We start from the raw sequence: 17,819 nt of genomic DNA, 5'->3' as shown, positions 1-17,819 counted from the left end.
ATAAGATGAAAATTGAGCACCTAGATTTCTACCCAAATGGTAGGAGTGACTTCATGTTATTGGCAAGGCCTCATCCCTCATGTTTAGCAATATCAACTATTTGACACAGTAAAGTAAAACCTCAAAACAGTCTTGTGAAAGAATAAAGAATTTTCATTAATTTGAGCTAATTGTTCATCATTGAAAAGGCCCAACTAAGTGCATATGTGGGACAGAAAGCTGTGTTAACTTCAAATAAGAAAAGCCAATTGCTCTATGTATAACTAAAGCATAATAAATAGCAAGTAAACCAACATAATCAGATAGAATCCAAGATTGAGTCCACATCCGGTGTTATAATGAGACGCTTAGTTAGCTCCCCAATGTTAGAACAATACTTCTCTTCTGTATTAACTGCGACGACATCCTGGGCAAATGAGCAATCCATACCTGGAGAAACCTGCAGTCCATATTTCTGGATGTCAGATTCCGACAACCCAATTCCCCCATAGATTTCTACCAATAAGGTGCTTAAATAAATTAGCCTAGTATTTTATCTTTTCTTAATGAACAGTTACTAGATCAGTATTTCAATGTGTGAAGCTATTTACCATCAGCATAAAGAGGTTTTTCTTATTTTAACAAACTCCGTCATGAATACACCTCCGGTTAAAACGATTTTTAAGGCATATGTTAGTTTAGCTAAGTGTCAGATTAGTTGTTCCTTACAAAGATAGAAAATGAAATTCATACTTATGACAAGTTCTGGTTATAATATAATGAAGTAAACTTACATTATAAAGGGTTTCACCAAGCTTCAGCTTAATAGCACCACTCTTGTACACTAACATTTTACCCATGAAGCCCCCAGGTAACTCATTTAAACTACAGGCCTTAGCCTTTGAAGACTTTGAACTGGTCGCCGTCTCACTGCCTTCTGTTTTAACCGATTGCTTCAACATTGGCATGGTTGGTGGTAGTTGAACGAAGAACATCTTTTCCTCCAGATTCTCCTCCTAGCAATCATTCACATAAGCATTCATGGAAATTACTTAGTAATAAGTCAAAGTCAAACCATCAACCAGTTTACTAACCATTAGACCAAGCGCCATCGCAGGTTTTACGGAATTCTCATCGTAAGTCAAGCTACGTGAGGCTTCCCCAAATTCTTCCTCGTCAAGAAGTTCTGCGAGATAAGATCAATACTTTGATTAATAATAAGGGTGAAAGCTGCATATCAATGGCAATCTTCACATTAAAGAATTAGAAATAAGCAAATAAAATACAAATTGCAAGAGATCAGTTGCTTAATTAGGTTTTTCAGGCCTCAATAGGGTGTGCTGTTTGCCTTTTCCTGAAAAGATAACAATTTGGTTTTTATAGCATTTGCTGAGTTTACCTGGATTTCCTGAATAGGGCCGCCTCACGGGAAGAGTTACAGGATAGTTGGTATAATAATCCTGATATACAAAATAGGTGATAAAACTTCAGGCAGAAGAAAGTTTGCATGGGAAAAGAGAGGAAACTCAGAGACTGAATAAGAAGTCCAATAATCTTTAAAACCAACCCATGGCTCGGTGTATTCTTTCTGTACTCGCTGCCCACCGATACCACCTGCAGAACATGCACGGTGTCAAACAAGCTGCAATACATCCATATCGGAAAGTAAAATGCTTAGAGAAAATACTTGCCATCGGACATTGAGCCGGCAGCCTTATGACCCTTGAGAGGGCCATACGATTTCAATGAATATGAACCTCCGTAACCAAATGCAACTTGAGTAGGTCCTACGAAAATTCAAGGAAGAAATTCTAAGAAATTTCATTCTGTTATCAGTAGTATTGATAGCAAGATTATTGACAAACAACACTTCCAATAAATCATAACATACATAAAGGTACATTATATATTTTTATTGGTCATTCTTTGCACTAAAAATCTTGAAGTAAACTTGGAAGAGATCTTCCTAAGAAAATTAAGAACTAGAAATGAAAAATAATTGATTAACATAGCCTGAGGGTGGAAAATGTATAGAATACAGGCAATGTCATTTTCCAATGTTAGAAGCTGGAAGATTTAAAATGCTGGGCATGGGCTGAAGATAAAACTAGATTGTAGAACTTCTTTGTTTTCCAATATAAAAATAGAGATGTTCACAGCATTGAGAAACTGTCGAATGGCAAACTTCGCCAGTAATCACACTAATGCAAAATTAAGAAGGGATTGAGCACCTTTTAAAAAAGATTCCCTATCCTTATTTTATGCTTTCAATGCTGTTACCTTTCATCAAAGTCCAAATTATAGTCATCAAGTTTCTAGAATTATTGGCTCATTCTAGATTTGAAGCTTCAAAAAGGTATTGCTTATATTTATTTAGAATTTAGATACAGACCAGAGTCGAAAATGAAGTGTAGCAATTTCAATCTGGATCCAAAATTATAGATATATATTTATATTATTTTTTCCATGGGTTATCAAATTTATAAAGTAAGACACAATGAATAAACTCAACTTATTACAAGTACCTATATAGAGTTTCTTACCATCTTAAGGTGATTGGATTTACACAGACTAAACCATAAACATCATAACACAATAGAGGGATATGATAGAGTTTAGTTTTCTAAATAATGAACCGAGTTCGTTCTTCCATCCAATCTCATTCACCCATTCTGATCATTGACATGTTAAAGTCCTTTTTCGAAGAAAGATCAACAACAACATATCCAATGTAATCCCACAAGTGGGCTTTGGGGAGGGTAGGATGTACCCAGACCTTACCTCTACCTATGTGGGGTAGAGAGGCTGTTTCCGGTAGACTCTCGGCTAAAAAAACAAGATAAAAAAGATCATCAGGTAAAAAGATTTACCTTTCTTTTCAGCTTTAGATTTAACTTTCATAGAAGCTTCCTACAATTAACTTTACATTAGACCACAAAACAAATCATTAAGCTATACTCTTTAAAAATCAAACTGGCAAAAGCATAAATACATTGAACCGCTGCATCAATTCCTCCGCTTTAGCAGCATCAACATCAGCTTCAATATTTTCTCTGCAAGCAATGGTAAAATTTTAAGTACCAAATAGCAATCCTAGTAAAGAATAATAAAAAATAAATATTACTTCCAACAAGGGGTTGATTTCTTAAATGGTCACTCAACTAATAGTTATTATTTCAGAAAGTCACGTTTCTTCTTGATTCCAATTTCATTCGACAAAGAAAGTGAAATTCCGAGATAATAACTATTAGTTGAGTGACCATACGAGAAATCAGCTCTTCCAACAAGTTAAATGTTTCAGATTATTACGGTTTAGGCAGAACGGTTTTCTGCGCTCTACGAGGAGGACCTTTGGGTGCAAATCTCACCTACAAAAATTCAAACAACACATGCACATCAATCAAACATTAAAACCATTTACCTCTTCTTTATGTTGTCTGTTCTCTGTTTTTCGGGTTTGGGTGAATGTGAAAACACTTATAAAAGAACAACCATATTGAAAAGTTCAAACAAAACATAAGATCAAACAATACACTGCATCAATCAGACATAAAAAAAAAATCCCTCTTTTTTTTTTTTTCGTCTGTTATCTGTTTTTGGGGTTTGGGTGAATGTGAAAAAGCTTTAAAAGAACAAAAATATTGAAAAGTTTATACCTTTCTAGGTGCTTTAGTTGTATTAGGAGCAGCCAAAGAATCTGAATCCATGAAAGATTAATGCTGCCACAAAAAAGAATGCAAAGTATTCAATAATAAATCAATGATCATACAAAATTCAATAAGGTCTACTTGTATTGATCAATGATAAATATAACGGCAATGATAAATTAACGACCTGATTCTTTTTTTTAATAGTTTTAAAAGAAGGGGTAACACTTTGAGTTAAATGAGTTAGTTATAGGATGACTGTTTGATAGTGGGAATACCTCACCAGTTTGATAGATGAAGGAAGAAAGAGGAAAAGCTTGAGAGGTTAATGTGAGAGAGGGTTTTGTAGAACGGCCAAGAGTGAGTAGGGTTTAAGGGGGATTTTAAACGTAAGGTGTTGTTTCTCATAATTCTTGACACTCTTTGGTCCTTGGCATAATTAATTAGGGGGGTGATTTCAATAAACCGATTTAACTGACCGGACGTAGTGTACCGAATCGATTTTTAGATTTCTTTTATTAAAATTTATGGTTTTTATATAAATTTATAACCGTACCGAATAATTAGATAGGTTTTTGATTTTATAAAAAAATACTGAACCGAAACGAATATGTTTATATATGTAAAATATATTTTATATATTAAATTTAAATATAATAAAATATTAAAAATTTCGCCTTGGGTTTGGGATGATGAAAATGACTAAAACCGGCAACATAATTAACACCTAAAGTTCGAACTCTAAAATCTATTATATTACTCCTATTGAAATTAAATTAGCTCTAGCATCTCGAGTAGTAACTAGTAAGCTACAAGATATTTTAACAATCTTGAATAGAAAGCTACAAAGTATTAGATATCTTTCCTCTCGTATGATTTTAAATTCTCTTATTGGATACTCAATCTTAGTAGTCTCAGTTCTTGAGTCTCATCTTGATTGATTTGTTCCCCCTCGTGTGATCTAAAATATATTTTTAGTTTTTGCTTAACATTATTTTACATTACCGTAAAAATAGTGGGATTAATATCTATTCTTGTCGTCTTTATGTTTTCTTGATTCGATCACCTTTTAATCAGGAAAAATATCTAGAGAGTTTTTGTCAAAGTCCAATAGAAATATGTATGATATTGTGTCTTAACTTTTACTAGTGACTTTCGAAAAGTCTATTTTTGGTTCTACAAAATGAAATAACCAAAAAATTAGTACAGTATAAATTTTATAAAATAATCGCCCGAACCGTACCATTGACACCCCCACTCTCTCTTGTTTCAATTGGTTAGGGACAACTTGACTAGATATCAAGTTTAAACAAATAAAGGGTGTGTTTGGTATGACAGAAAACATTTCCTATTTTCTCTTATTTGGTTCATGGAAAATGTTTTCCATAAAAATTTGAGGAAAACATTTTGCTGATTAATAAAAATACACCATCCATTCCCCAAGCCATCAAACCCCACCCCAAACCACCCACCCCTACACTCCACCTTCCACCACCAACCCCACCCCACTACCCCGCACTTCCACCACCCCCCAAATTTTTGGTTGGACACTTGGTTGAATATGAAACTGCTTGCTAGACTGTATATACTTGACATTTAATTGTAACTTGACATCACGAGGATCATGACCTGTTTTTGTGTGTGATTGGATAAAAAATGATATGCGTAATGGGATGTTCTGTGTTTTGACAGCCTTTGTGTGCCTTTCTAAGGATTAGATGAAACTCTGTTTACATTGAATACATGTATTAGATGTGCGGTGGTGTGTATACCTTGTATATTGTGAATATACAAGGAGAAGATCCCCATATATCTCAGTATATTCAATGAATATTAGAAGATGATGTGAATCAATAAGGTTCCTATATCAACATCTCTTATCCTTCTCTTCTCTTTTTTTTTTTTTTTTTTTTTTTTTTTTTTGAAGTAGGGTGGCATGATATACCATTGGGTATATAAGGTATACACTCCATGTATGCTTGGTATATGAAGGGTGGATATCAGATATACACAAAGAGTATCATGTCATATTAGCTGTTTATGTTATGGATTGGGCCGGAACTAGGGGTAGGCATTCGGTTCTTCGGTTCGGTTTTCTCAAACTTCATTTCAGTTCTTCGGTTTTCGGTTTTCGGTTATTCAAATGTGTGCACCGAACACTTCGGTTTTTTTCAAGTTCGGTTCGATTTTTCCAATTCGGTTTTTTTTTAGTATGGGCCTGATTATGGGCTATTTTTCTGATTGTAAAATGAGCTTCTTTTTTAATTAGAACTGGTCTCTTTTTTGTTTTTTAATTAAAAAAAGGGCTATTTTAAGTTTTGTGTTCCAAAGTTTAATTCAAATGAACATGATTTCATGCTTTTTGGTACTGTGATCCTTCCATCAGTAGAGCTAGTGTAGAATTCCAAAAAAAAGAAGGGAGAAAGTTAGTGGAGAATTCCATTTAAATATAACTCTAAGGGGTCGTTTGGTTCAAAACAAATTACGCTGGGATTAGTTATGCTGGGATTAATTACATTGGAATAAGTTATCGCCGGGATTAGTTATTTTTATTTTTGATCGTTTGGTATGTTGGACTAAAAGTATTATACATTGGATAATTTCTAAAAAGAAGAGGTTTCTTCCTTATCCCGGGATAACTTATCCGGGGATAACTTATTCCATCCTATGGCAGGTATAAGTTATCCCAGCACTATTTTTACACCCGGAATAACTTATCTCATGATTACTAACCAAACAAGAGATAAGAAATTGCTAAATTCTTATCCCAGGACTATTTATGTCTATCCTTCGTACCAAATGACCCCTAAGATCTTAATGAAGAAGTAAAAGAGAAGATCTTACAGAAGAGAGGTAGACAAAAGAAAAAGAAAATGATAAGAAGTATAAAGAAAGTAACCACTGCGAAAGTGAAACGGTGGTAAAAACTTCACCGTCTCCCATCTTTGGTTCCTTACCCCCTACTTGGATGGTGGTTTCCCGTGGTTCATTAATGTATGGTTTTCTGTGAAACCATGTTTGTTTTCATTGTTCTTAAAATTATATGGTATGGTGTTGTAAACCTGTGGTTCATTCCATGGTTATATAACCATGAAAAGTCCCAATTTTTGTAACCACGGATTTGATGGTTTTTCCGTGGTTACGTATTTCATTTCTCCATTGTACCCCACCCTCCACCATCCACCCCACCCACTCCCACCCTACTAATCACCCCCACCCCACCCCCGTCCTACCATCCACCCCACCCCCACCTCCACCCTACCCCACGCCTAACTACCCCACTCCTTTGCCACCCACCCCACCACCCACTGCCACTCACCACCGCCCAACCCCACCCCACAACAACTCACTCCCACCCTCATCCCACAACCACCCACCTCACACCACCCACCCCTCCACCACCCCCACCCACTACCTACTTATTTTTTAAAGTTTCTATTTTATTCTTTACCTAAGTTTTATTAATATATAATAAATTAATTTCTAATTAAGAGTTAAGGGTATTTTAGTAAACTTACAAGTTATTATGCAGTACCATACAGTCAAACCAAATAATTCAAATGTTATTAGACCACAATAAACGATACAGTCTATTCAAACATTGTGTTCATTAATACAGTACAATACAATACAACACCATACTGTACCATACCATACTGTACATTAATGAACCACGGGAAATAACCATCCAAACAGAGGGTTAAGCTTATAATAGATTGAGACAACAACTATCAGTAGCCAGTGGCAGACCCAGGATTTTAAGGTAGTGGGTGCTTACCTTTCTTTAATTTAAAGTTGTTAACGATCGTAAACTTTAAGTGCACAACTATTTTTACATGATAGTAAAAAAGTTAACGAAAAAAGGAAAAACAAAAGGTTAAAAAAACTAAATGAAAAAATGAACAAAGAAGTTAAAAAGGAACAGCAACAACAACAACAACAACATACCCAGTGAAATCCAACACAATGAGGTCTCGGGAGAATAGAATGTACGCAAACCTTACCTCTACCTTGGGAGGTAAAGAGGCTGTTTCCGGTAAACTTTCGCCACAAGGAAAAGAAGTTAAAAAGGAAGAAGAAGAAAAATGAATCTGTAATGTAGAAAAACTAGGAGAAGTCAAAGTTTCAAGTAAGAAAAATTAGAATGTTAAGTTAAAACCAAGTAAAAGTTCCCAAGTATCTCTTTATAAAATTTGCGTTACCCAGGAATCGAACCATTGCCCTTACGTAAAATTGCGCCTTCAAGTCCAGCCCTTAACCAAAGCACCCACAACACATTTTGAGCAATGGGTGCTATTGAACGTATATAACAATTTCTAAGAAGTTTCTAAGTAAACAAACATAGTTTAATTTGGGGTTAATGGGTCTTTGAAGCACCCAGCACGCGATAGGTGGGTCCGCCCCTATTAGTAGCAGCAAGAAATCAACTAGCAGCAACCAAGAAATCAACATCAGAAATGAATATTTTAGATTTTTTGAACTTATGTTATAAAACTCCGGTTTAACTGAAGAACCGAACAACTGGGAATCTAAAACCGAAAACCAAACCGAACACCGAGGTTTTAGAGAAATAGAATCGAAACCGAACCGAAAAACCAAAATCGAAGAGCTGAATTAGTTCGGTCCGATTTTTTGATTTTCAGTATTTATGCCCACCCCTGTTTCTCTCCTTTCTTCTCTTGTTCAGTCCTATGTGCATGAGTTGTCCTGGGCCTGAAGCCCACAATGCTATCTCTGTTTATGATCTGGATTTTCGATTGCTTTGTCGTTATTTTCGTGCACCGTTAACTTGTTTGGGCCTGTTATGCCTTGTGATACTCATCTTTGCTGAAAAATCTCAATTGCGTATTTTTTAATACTTCTGTTGTGTTGAATGATGTACTCGCATTAGGATTCCTTGTTAAATAGTGTGCTAAGTATAGATGCCTTCTAACTTGTATTTTTCTTTTCCCCTTTGCATGACCATCCTCGTGTGGATCCAATTGGGCTCGGACCTGCATATCCGCCGCTTCATTGGGCCAAAGGCCCAACACTTCACATCGTCGAGTCCGAACACAGAAAAATGGAGGCCCAACCATGAATGAAAATGATTTAGGAAAATTTACATGCCATAACTACTTCTAAGAGCTATTTATGGATTATAACTACCTTTTGCAATAATTACATTTTGTAGCTACATTTTACATTTCGTAGCTACTATACATGAAGCGCGTTGTAGCTGGAGTGGTCATTGGGCATGTGCTTTGCCTTTGCGTGCCCAGGTTAAAATCCCGCTGGCCACATTCTTTTTCTGAGAAATTGCAATTTCAGCTGTTTTCGTGTTTTTAAATACAACGAAATACACGTATCATAAAAACAGAGTAGAGTAAATCCGAGTAAATATACGAGGGAGTTGTGTATTTCATTGTATTTATATACTGATAATCCTTTTGTTTTGGCTGTATTTAAATGTGCAAGTTTCTACTGTATATAAATACAATCAAATACACCTGTATCTAACTGTATTAACAAATTGGGTTGCACCACATTCACGTCATATGTATTTGATGTATTTCGAATAGCAACCTAACATTTTGCTGTATTGGACTGTATTTCAGTGTATTTGGTCAGATGTATGTCACATATATTTGGTGTATTCAGCTGTATTTCGGATAGCAACCTTTCAACTGTATTTAAAAACACGAAAATACACTGAAATACAGTCGAAATTGCAAAGGTAGCTACGGTTTGTAAATTGCAAACTTGTAGCTATATATTGGTAGGAGCTTATAAAAGGTAGCTGTTTATGTAAGTTGCCCAATGATTTACATATCGACTGGTGGGCTTCGTAAACTCACCAGCCCATTTCTTTTATATTCATGCTTATATACGTTGTATGTGTAAAATACTTGCATATATTGAAATCCATGATGGGAACTCAGTTGAAATAGGAAAACGATACTGACATCGTTAGAATGGATAGGAAACCCAAACACTTTGATTTAGAACCAACGAAAAAATAATAAGGATGTTTACTCGTGAAATGAACTGATTCTTCTTTTCGAAGCAAAACGGAAGCAATGGTACATTTGAAAAGAAGAAATCGAACTTCTTTTAACTTAAGAGACCCATTTTTTTTAACAAGGATTTGAAAGGGAATTTTCAAAGGAAAGTTTTATTTGAAGAGGGGTTCAATTGGTCTAAATGGTTTTTCTTTCAAAAGATACAAGTCTTTGGGCTTGGCCCACTTTAAGTTAAATAAGCAAAGGGAAATATAACTTAGACCAAGTTTAAGGATAAGGATTTGGACAAAGAATGCGGTTGACCTACATTTTAAAGGGAAACATGTGAATATTATTTTTAAAGCCTTATTATGAAAAAATATAAATTTTTCATCAATTGTATTTGAACTTATGGCATATTAAAACAAGGGATACGTACCTGGATATTTTCTAAAACCCATATGGATAAATAGAATTGTAACACTTTGGACTACAATTAAGTAGAACTCTACTTGGGGTAAACTTTGAGTGTGTTTTGGTCCGAAAAAGTGATATAAAGTTATTCTAATCCCTTTGTACTTCCAAATTCAAATTCTTGACAAACGAAAAGATTTTTATTCACAAGCCATTGTCTTTGCTATGCCATGAATTTTATGTAAATATATTTTTAAACACACTTTTAAGCAGATAATTACTAAAACCACACTTTGCAACTCGAAGGTCAACCGCATTCTGCAGATTTGTAATACCGGGGTGCCTAACACCTTCCTCGGGGAATCCCCTGAACCCTTACTCAAACTCTGGTACTAAAAGGTCTTTATTTCTTAAATAAACCCCTTTAAAATTGGTTTTACTAATTTTCATAAATAAATTAGGTGGCGACTCTTAAAAAAAAAAATTCAAAAGAGTCCACAATTATGGAGTAACTTTTATGCCTCGCGTAAAAATGAACAATAACATGGGGGAGCAGTGATTTTAGCAGAAATGGACGACCAAGAGTGGCCTAAAGCAATCAATTCAGATGCAATCAAGAGATACTATGTGTAAAGACGTGCTTTTCAAATTGTAATCACACCTTTTGTTTGTAAGCACTACATTTGACCTATTTCTTATGGCAAAGATACGTAAAAAATCCATATCGGATTTGGTCTCCTTTTGTAATAGAAAACCAAATGCTATTCCTTGTATCTTGAACTATGCGATGACCTGATTTCTTAAGGTGGGATACGTATGCCGTCCAAGTAGGACTCAATCACATTATTAGAAAAAAATTCATCATTTGATGTCCGAACTACGTTCGACCTTATTCCTGCTATGACAGGATACGTAGGCACTCCTCGAGCTCATTCGTACTAATCAAAAAACCTGAGAAACCCTAGGAAGCAACTAGGGCAGAATTTTTTAGAGGACCTCAAAAATTCCTTTCTTTGAAATTGGTAGGTGAGTCAGCCGACACAGGACTTCAACCAGAGAAGAATTTTTTAGAGGATCTCAAAAATTCCTTCACCGAAATACGGCATGAGCGTCAGTTGACAAGCTTTTGTCTGGGGCCGAATTTTTGAGAGGATCTCAACAATTCCTTCACCACAATTCAACACGAGAGTTCGCGGACACGAACTTCAACTGGGGCAGAATACTAGAAGAAGCAAAGATCCTGCCATAGCATGCCATGGACGACCACAAGGATTCTCACTTAAAATGCGCATGTCGTGACAATAATAAAAAGGTTGTTTCGGAAAAATCTATCTTTTATCTTTTATTTATTAACATTTTGAAAATTATTCTTTCAAAATTCATCTCTCGTACCACCGAGGTCCAAGTTAGGTCGCAGCAAAGGACACAACCAACCGGACAAAGGAACAACGCAACAGGAGTCGAGGACACGAATCAACCTCGTTAAGACTAACATTTTTTATGTGAATGCAGGTTCCCAGTGTCATCAGGAGGACGACACCCTATTTTTTCTAACCCGTTCGCTCATGTTGAAAAACAGACAAGATGCAGCTCATCTAGGGAAGTTTCGATCCACACTAAATGCACGATCTATCCCAAGAGGGATACAAAGGACAAAGCGCCACAGGGGCGGCACGATCTAGACAAAAGGGCTAAAAAAGAACAAAGCGCCACAAGGGCGGTACGAACAAGCCAGAAGGGCCACACAATAGACGAAACGTCATAAGCATAATACCATCAAGCTAAAGAGGGCTATACAAATGGGCGAAACAGCATATCAGACCAAGAGGGTCACAACTAACACACATGACGAAGGAAAGATGATCAAGCCAAAGGGGCTATATCTGTCAAACATATGCATGCCGTGAGGGCCATTCATCCAAACATATGTTGTAACGACCCGTTTGGTCGTTATTGAAATCCTCCACGAACCCCATACGAAATTCAAACTTCGTGTTATAAGAGGATAGGCTTATTAAAAAGTTTTGCGTAAAAATTAAAATTGGGTTCAAATTCATAGAAGTCAAAATTATGGGCCCAGGGTCAAGGCCCTTCGCCACGGCGATCCCGAGCGCCACGGCGGTCATTTTGCCGGCGAAGCCAACACGGTGAAGGTGCATGGGCCAGACCCCTATAAATGCCTTATTTCGGGATTTTGTCCAACTTTTCTCCAAAACCTTATTCTAAGCCGACTTTTATGAGGTTTCTTGGATAGAGCACTCGAAAACTTCACCAAGATAAGCCTCCAAACATCGTTCTTGTTCATAATTCTTAAAAGAAATTCTTCCCGTATATAAAATTGTTCCTCAAAATTAGCATGTATGATTGTTGTGTAACCCTTGTCCTCGTGTTCACAAAATTCCTAGAGTTCTCGGTCAAGGCTTCAGTTCAGCAACACGGTGGGAGAAGGTTGCACGCACGTTCATGGTAGCTTCTCAGCGTCGAGGTAGGTTATGATTTACTTGAGTGAGACTTTGATTAGCGAATCGTATATACGTATAGAATTGACGGGAAAAAGCATGATTAGGTCTTCGGACACGAAGTACGGTTGAATAATGTTTAGCTTATTAAAATTGTTGGTTGCTGCTTTCATGGTGTATTAAGTGAATATTGGAACCTAGTATTATGTCTATGGGGTAGGAAGCGGGCACGTATTGTAGCTCTGCCATCAGTGTAGGATAGAGTGTGATTCGGTTATCTTAAGATTGATTACTCTAGCTGTTTGTATGTGTCATATGCGTGGGTGGCCAGTAACTGAGTTCTCGTACCTTCTTATGAATATACCTGTCATGAACCTGAGGAATTTATGCCTTGTTAAGGTGAGGGGAGGTGCATAGTCTTTCCATGGGCTAGGATATCGTGATTGCATAGCATACTCATTTGGTATTGTTGGAAAGAACTGATTGAGAGACTTGTAGTAATTGAGAAAGTTAAGCGGCATATGTGAGAATTATGCAATATTTATCCGTGGTCTAAGGATCATTCTGGAACAGAAGGTAAACAGGACTTATGATCCGAGGTCATATCTCAGAACGAGTGGTACATGGACACCATGGATCCCCTGCAGTTCATGACTGAATGGGCAAATAATACCATTCGGCATGTGTGTACAGGTTTGAGATATTGGCCAGGTTGTTGCATTACACTGTATGTCATCATAATTTCATTACATAGCATCATATTTCATATTTCATTTATTATATGATCTTGTGAGAAACTAGGTATTGATGTCGAATTGATCAATGAGAGCTAGGTTGGCTCTAGTTATAAAAATATAGATCTTGGGAAGTTGCAGTAACCTTTCAAATCTTTGACCCGTTGGGGTGTTGCGTATAATTCCATGGTTATATGTTACAAGGTAAGGAAAGGTATTGAGTAGAGAAATCTATATCATGTGTTCCAGACATGAGGTGCGTTTGAGGTGTTAATGTGTCTTACTGTGGTATTCGTTCTACTTGGTAATTAATATGTGTCACTAATTTATGTCTAGTCTGGACTTCTAAATGATGTAGCTAGGCATCCTTCGAATATACTAGATCCTAGTAGTGAAACGGTAATAACCTAGTGAGTCGCATGAAACAAAGTTAAATATCGGTCCTTAAAAAATTGCAATAAGGGAATTGATGTAGAGGTTGTTGAGCTAATAGATTGTCGTACCTTAGTCTTGGTTTAGGATTGGGGGATGGATTATTGTTTACGGGAGTGACATTGAGTGAGTATTTCGAATAAAGTTATTTCTATGAGTGGAACTTAAATAAGGTGTACGTTGAGCTTATCTGGTTATCTTGTTGATTTTATATTGTGTTGCGTAAACTAATCTTAGTCGGCCTATGATGCTTACCAGTACGTGTGGTGTACTGATGCTACTCTTGCTACATCTTTCTTTTGGGGGGGGTGTAGGTATGTTTCTGGTTATTGATGAAGGTTTCACTAGTTGGTTGACGGACATCTCCCTACAGCTTTGCTCATCTCATTCCAGGCAAAAGTCGTGTCATTTATTTTCGGTCTATTCCTTATATTATAAAAGCTCTTGTACATGTCTAGCCTAGATCCCAGGAAATGGGAAGTTTTCTCTTGATTTTATGAAAAAGATTATGATATTTTCCACCTATTATTTGTGTTAGTTGTTACATAAATGTAAAAACGAGCTTTCGATAATAGGTTTGTTGATAAGGGTTCGCCTACTAGGTGATAATATGGTAGGTGCCTGCGCGATCCGTAATTTGGGTAGTGACAGTTGGTATCAGAGCCTAGGTTACCGGTCTCACTTTGCCTGACTTAATTTTGTGTCTAGTAGAGTCTTGTGGAATAGTATGATGACGTCCATACCCATCCACGGGAGGCTATTGGGGCATCTAGGAATCTTTCTCTTCTTTCATTCCTATCGTCTTTGTCTCAGTGTCTTAAGATCCAGGTTGAGTCCAATTGGTATCTAGATGATTCCAATTGGTATCTCGACGAGTCAAATTGGTATCTATTGATATATAGTGTAAGTAGTAATAGTGTCCGTTTACAAATGTGTATGTGCGTAAGTAGAAGAATGTGTGTAAAATATCGAGTTTTCCTTGTACTTTATGAAATTTTGGAGTGGGCATCCGCTGGCCCCTTTGTGTCAGTCTCTTCGCTGCAGTGGTATAAGTCTCGCTGCAGCGGGTTCGTCGTCACGACACTAGTGTCCGTTGCGGCGGACCCACAGTTTCTGTTCGCCTCGCTGCCACGAACCACGTCTCGCGTGGCGAGGCGCTGCTGACTGGCGTCCCCGGCTGCAGTGAAGGCCAACCAGTAGCTAGAGACCTATTCCACATTTTTTCAAACCTGTTCAATTCAACCAAAAACCTAGCAAAACATCGATATCTTAAACATAACCTTACATACAACATCTAGCCCCACGAGGAAAATTGTCTTACAAAACCATCCAAACACAAATATTAAATGGATCACGAGAAATAATAGCAATGAAAGTTGTCAAAACATCCAAAACACAAACCCAAAAATGAATGAAAATATTGTCTGAGAGTAAGCCCTACGCGGGCTGAGATAACATGCTAAAAGGGGGGAGCGGGGATCACTGGTTCCTCGGCCTTCTGGACACCTCACCAGTACTGGTACTTGAGCTACTGGAGGCGTTAGTGTCTAGGCCATACTTGCTCAAGAAGGAGAACTGCTCGACATCGGCCTTGGTCACCTTAGGGAGCACTGACCCCGGCGGCCTGCGTCTTGATATCCTCTTGATGACTTTCCACATCCGAGCAAACAGCTTGTCCCGGGCCCTGTTTTTCTTCTTCTCCGCATCAAGATCCTTGTGGAGCTCCCCATGGGCCTCAGCCAAGAAACCATACACACTCTGGAGGACGTCCACCGAATCTTGCATCTTGGTCTTGGTGGCCATCTACTTTTTAATTTCATCTGTGACAAACCCATCGGCGCCAGCAGCACCACTAGACGAACCCACCTCAAAAGAAAGTCATGTCCTACCTGTCATCACACCTCTCATGGTGGCTAACTCGGACTCTATCCGCTCAAGAGGACCCCGGGTTGGGAAGCATCACCTCTGTCTTCTCCTTTCTCCTCCTGCTCGCCATCACTGTCCTCGCTACCCGAGCCAATCCTCTTCCTTTTGCTTCGAGATTTGGAGCCTTTTACTCTCAACGGGTCGAATTCACCATCAGAATGGACCTACAAATTATTACTCTCCCAAGGGACCTTAAACTGCTCGCACTGCAAGGTAATGAGAGTAGGAAATATCAGACTCAGGCCCAGCTTATCCAGAAAAGCTCTCAACTCTAAGATCACCTGATTACCCACATTTACTGGCACCCCGTCTAGCACACAAGCCCACATAAGATCCTGGGGATAGGTGACATCATTAGTATTACTCGAGGGGCTAACTCGACGAGACACGATTTGCAGCCATCGCCTAGCATCAGCAATGAAGTAGTTTCCCTTAATCCCAGTTCGGCTATTGGCCCAATTAACCTTATGCCTTTTCGACCACCACCAAGGTGTCCATAAGCCACTGACTATTGCCCTCTTGATCCTTGGCATTCATGGCATTATCGGAGTGATTGTCAAGCCCGTAGAGATCATTGATTACCTCCGCACCAAACGGTACTCTAACACCCTGAAGAATGACTAAAGGGTCGGGAAGGGTCAAATCCGCTGTCGGGAGCATAGCATAAAATTCCCAATGAGCATTGTATTTATCCGGGGACTCCACCAATTTAGTCCATTTGATTTCATGAAGGCGAGTATAAAATTCTGGCTCCAATTTAGTCCATTTGTTCCAGAAAATGCTTCTTACACTGACCAGAGATGAATCGATTGTAGGAATGAGGAGTATTGGGGTTCGGGGCAACGGGAGGAACACCTTGCTCTTGAGCCATGGTTTAGTGAAAATGAGTACGTAGAAAAGAAAGATGACATTAGTTTTATATTTATGTAGGGTAACGAAGGCAAGGTTTGTATAAAACTAGATTAACCACAAAAAGAAGCAAAAATTTTATATTGCATCCCGGAATTTTATTTGCGATGATGGGAGTTCGCTGCGGCAAGCTCGTCCAATGACGATCCTTCGCGATAACGAAGCTACCCAAGCCTCAGTCCTTCATCATAACGAGCCAAGTCTCGTCATGGCGGGTCCACTGCAGTAAAATCCCGATCGTTACAGCGAACCCTCATCGTCCCCAAACCAGAAGCCCCCATTTCAAAAATAGAACCCTAAAATTTTCACCAAAACCAATGAATTCCAAGCCAGATCAAGTAGTATACCAACGTGCATATACTTTCCACCCACTAACACATGGTTTTAATGAACTTTATGCCCCAAGATTTCTGGCAACAACAAAAAGGCATAAAACAACAACCTCACCCCAAAAACAAGGTTTACACCAACATTCACAGTAGATCTTTAGTAGGAAACGATTTTAAGACTATGGGGACGTTCAATGAAATGTATAATCCGAGTTTCTTTCAACCCCAACAAATCACAAACCCTCATTCTCCACAAATTCGAAGTTCTTCTAGATAGACTTAACATGGTTAGTCTATTTTAACAACCTAAGCATGGAAAGTTGGAATTCTTGCACAAGAGTAAGAAATAAAGAGGGAAAAGTATGAAGAACATACCTTGAAATTCGAGAAGAGTGATGGAGGAGAGTGACCCTTGGTGTAGTGCCTTAGAAGGTTTGGGTTGCTTCTTCTTCCTGGTAATATTTGGGAAGAAGTAAGGAAGAGAGAAGAGAGTAAGGGGTGATTATAAGGGGGAGGGAATATGGAGAGTTAGAGAGTTTTGAGAGAGGGAAATAATGGGAAATGAGGGGAGTAGAAACAGGTGAGTGTTAAATGAGGAGGGGTGAGGAGTTGAGACCCCTCCCCAAATGTTGGGTCTGTTTAATAGGGTTATCCACTGCAGTAGTCCCTTTTCTCGCTGCAGCGAGCCCACCCATGACGAGGAACCAGCCGATGGAGTGGTCCTCGCCCAATTGTTCTGTCTTTTTACCCGCGTTGTTTTGGGTACCTTTGTGTGTTTCAAAACCCCTTGGTTCCAATGGCATGTTCCACCCTAACCGGACCCAGACCCAATCCATAGGATAAAATACTCCAGTCATTTGACCATGCGCAATGAATCGACCTTCCAATCTCTCCGCTACTCCCGTCCATTTCGGGATGAACGGTTATTTAATTGGTATATAATGTAACGACCCATTTGGTTGTTATTGAATTCCTCCACAAACCCTGTACAAAAGTCAAACTTTACGTT

General features: G+C 38.2%; 1 protein-coding gene across 3 annotated transcripts; it reads right to left on the bottom strand.

Moving 5' to 3' along the window:
* Nucleotides 1-114: 114 nt before the first annotated feature.
* LOC132068765 (uncharacterized) lies at nucleotides 115-4,034 on the bottom strand. 3 transcript variants are annotated; one of them, XM_059462458.1, is made up of 11 exons: nucleotides 3,905-4,034; nucleotides 3,636-3,698; nucleotides 3,289-3,347; nucleotides 2,972-3,032; nucleotides 2,850-2,889; nucleotides 1,671-1,766; nucleotides 1,547-1,593; nucleotides 1,379-1,439; nucleotides 1,074-1,165; nucleotides 774-995; nucleotides 115-439 (listed from the first exon to the last, which is right to left on the bottom strand). In XM_059462458.1, exons 2-11 carry the CDS (start codon nucleotides 3,684-3,686, stop codon nucleotides 299-301), a joined length of 870 nt encoding a protein of 289 aa, XP_059318441.1. In that variant the 5' UTR covers nucleotides 3,687-3,698; nucleotides 3,905-4,034; the 3' UTR covers nucleotides 115-298. The 3 variants fall into 3 exon arrangements, with proteins under 3 accessions (XP_059318441.1, XP_059318442.1, XP_059318443.1); XM_059462459.1 differs by having other exon boundaries at nucleotides 3,910-4,025; XM_059462460.1 differs by lacking the exon at nucleotides 3,905-4,034 and adding an exon at nucleotides 3,811-3,890.
* Nucleotides 4,035-17,819: the final 13,785 nt, after the last annotated feature.

The sequence above is a fragment of the Lycium ferocissimum genome, chromosome 8 (assembly GCF_029784015.1).
Source record: "Lycium ferocissimum isolate CSIRO_LF1 chromosome 8, AGI_CSIRO_Lferr_CH_V1, whole genome shotgun sequence".
Classification (NCBI taxonomy): Eukaryota; Viridiplantae; Streptophyta; class Magnoliopsida; order Solanales; family Solanaceae; genus Lycium; species Lycium ferocissimum.
This window is presented reverse-complemented; position numbering and strand designations above follow the sequence as displayed.

What these genes read in the sequence shown, in the direction of transcription:
- LOC132068765 (XM_059462458.1), bottom strand. Translation starts at nt 3,686, where the DNA reads ATGGATTCAGATTCTTTGGCTGCTCCTAATACAACTAAAGCACCTAGA. An exon ending in ATCTAAAGCTGAAAAGAAAG is followed by an intron (nt 1,767 to 2,849) that starts GTAAATCTTTTT and finishes GAATTTTCGTAG; the next exon opens with GACCTACTCAAGTTGCATTT. An exon ending in CGATGGCGCTTGGTCTAATG is followed by an intron (nt 996 to 1,073) that starts GTTAGTAAACTG and finishes AATGATTGCTAG; the next exon opens with GAGGAGAATCTGGAGGAAAA.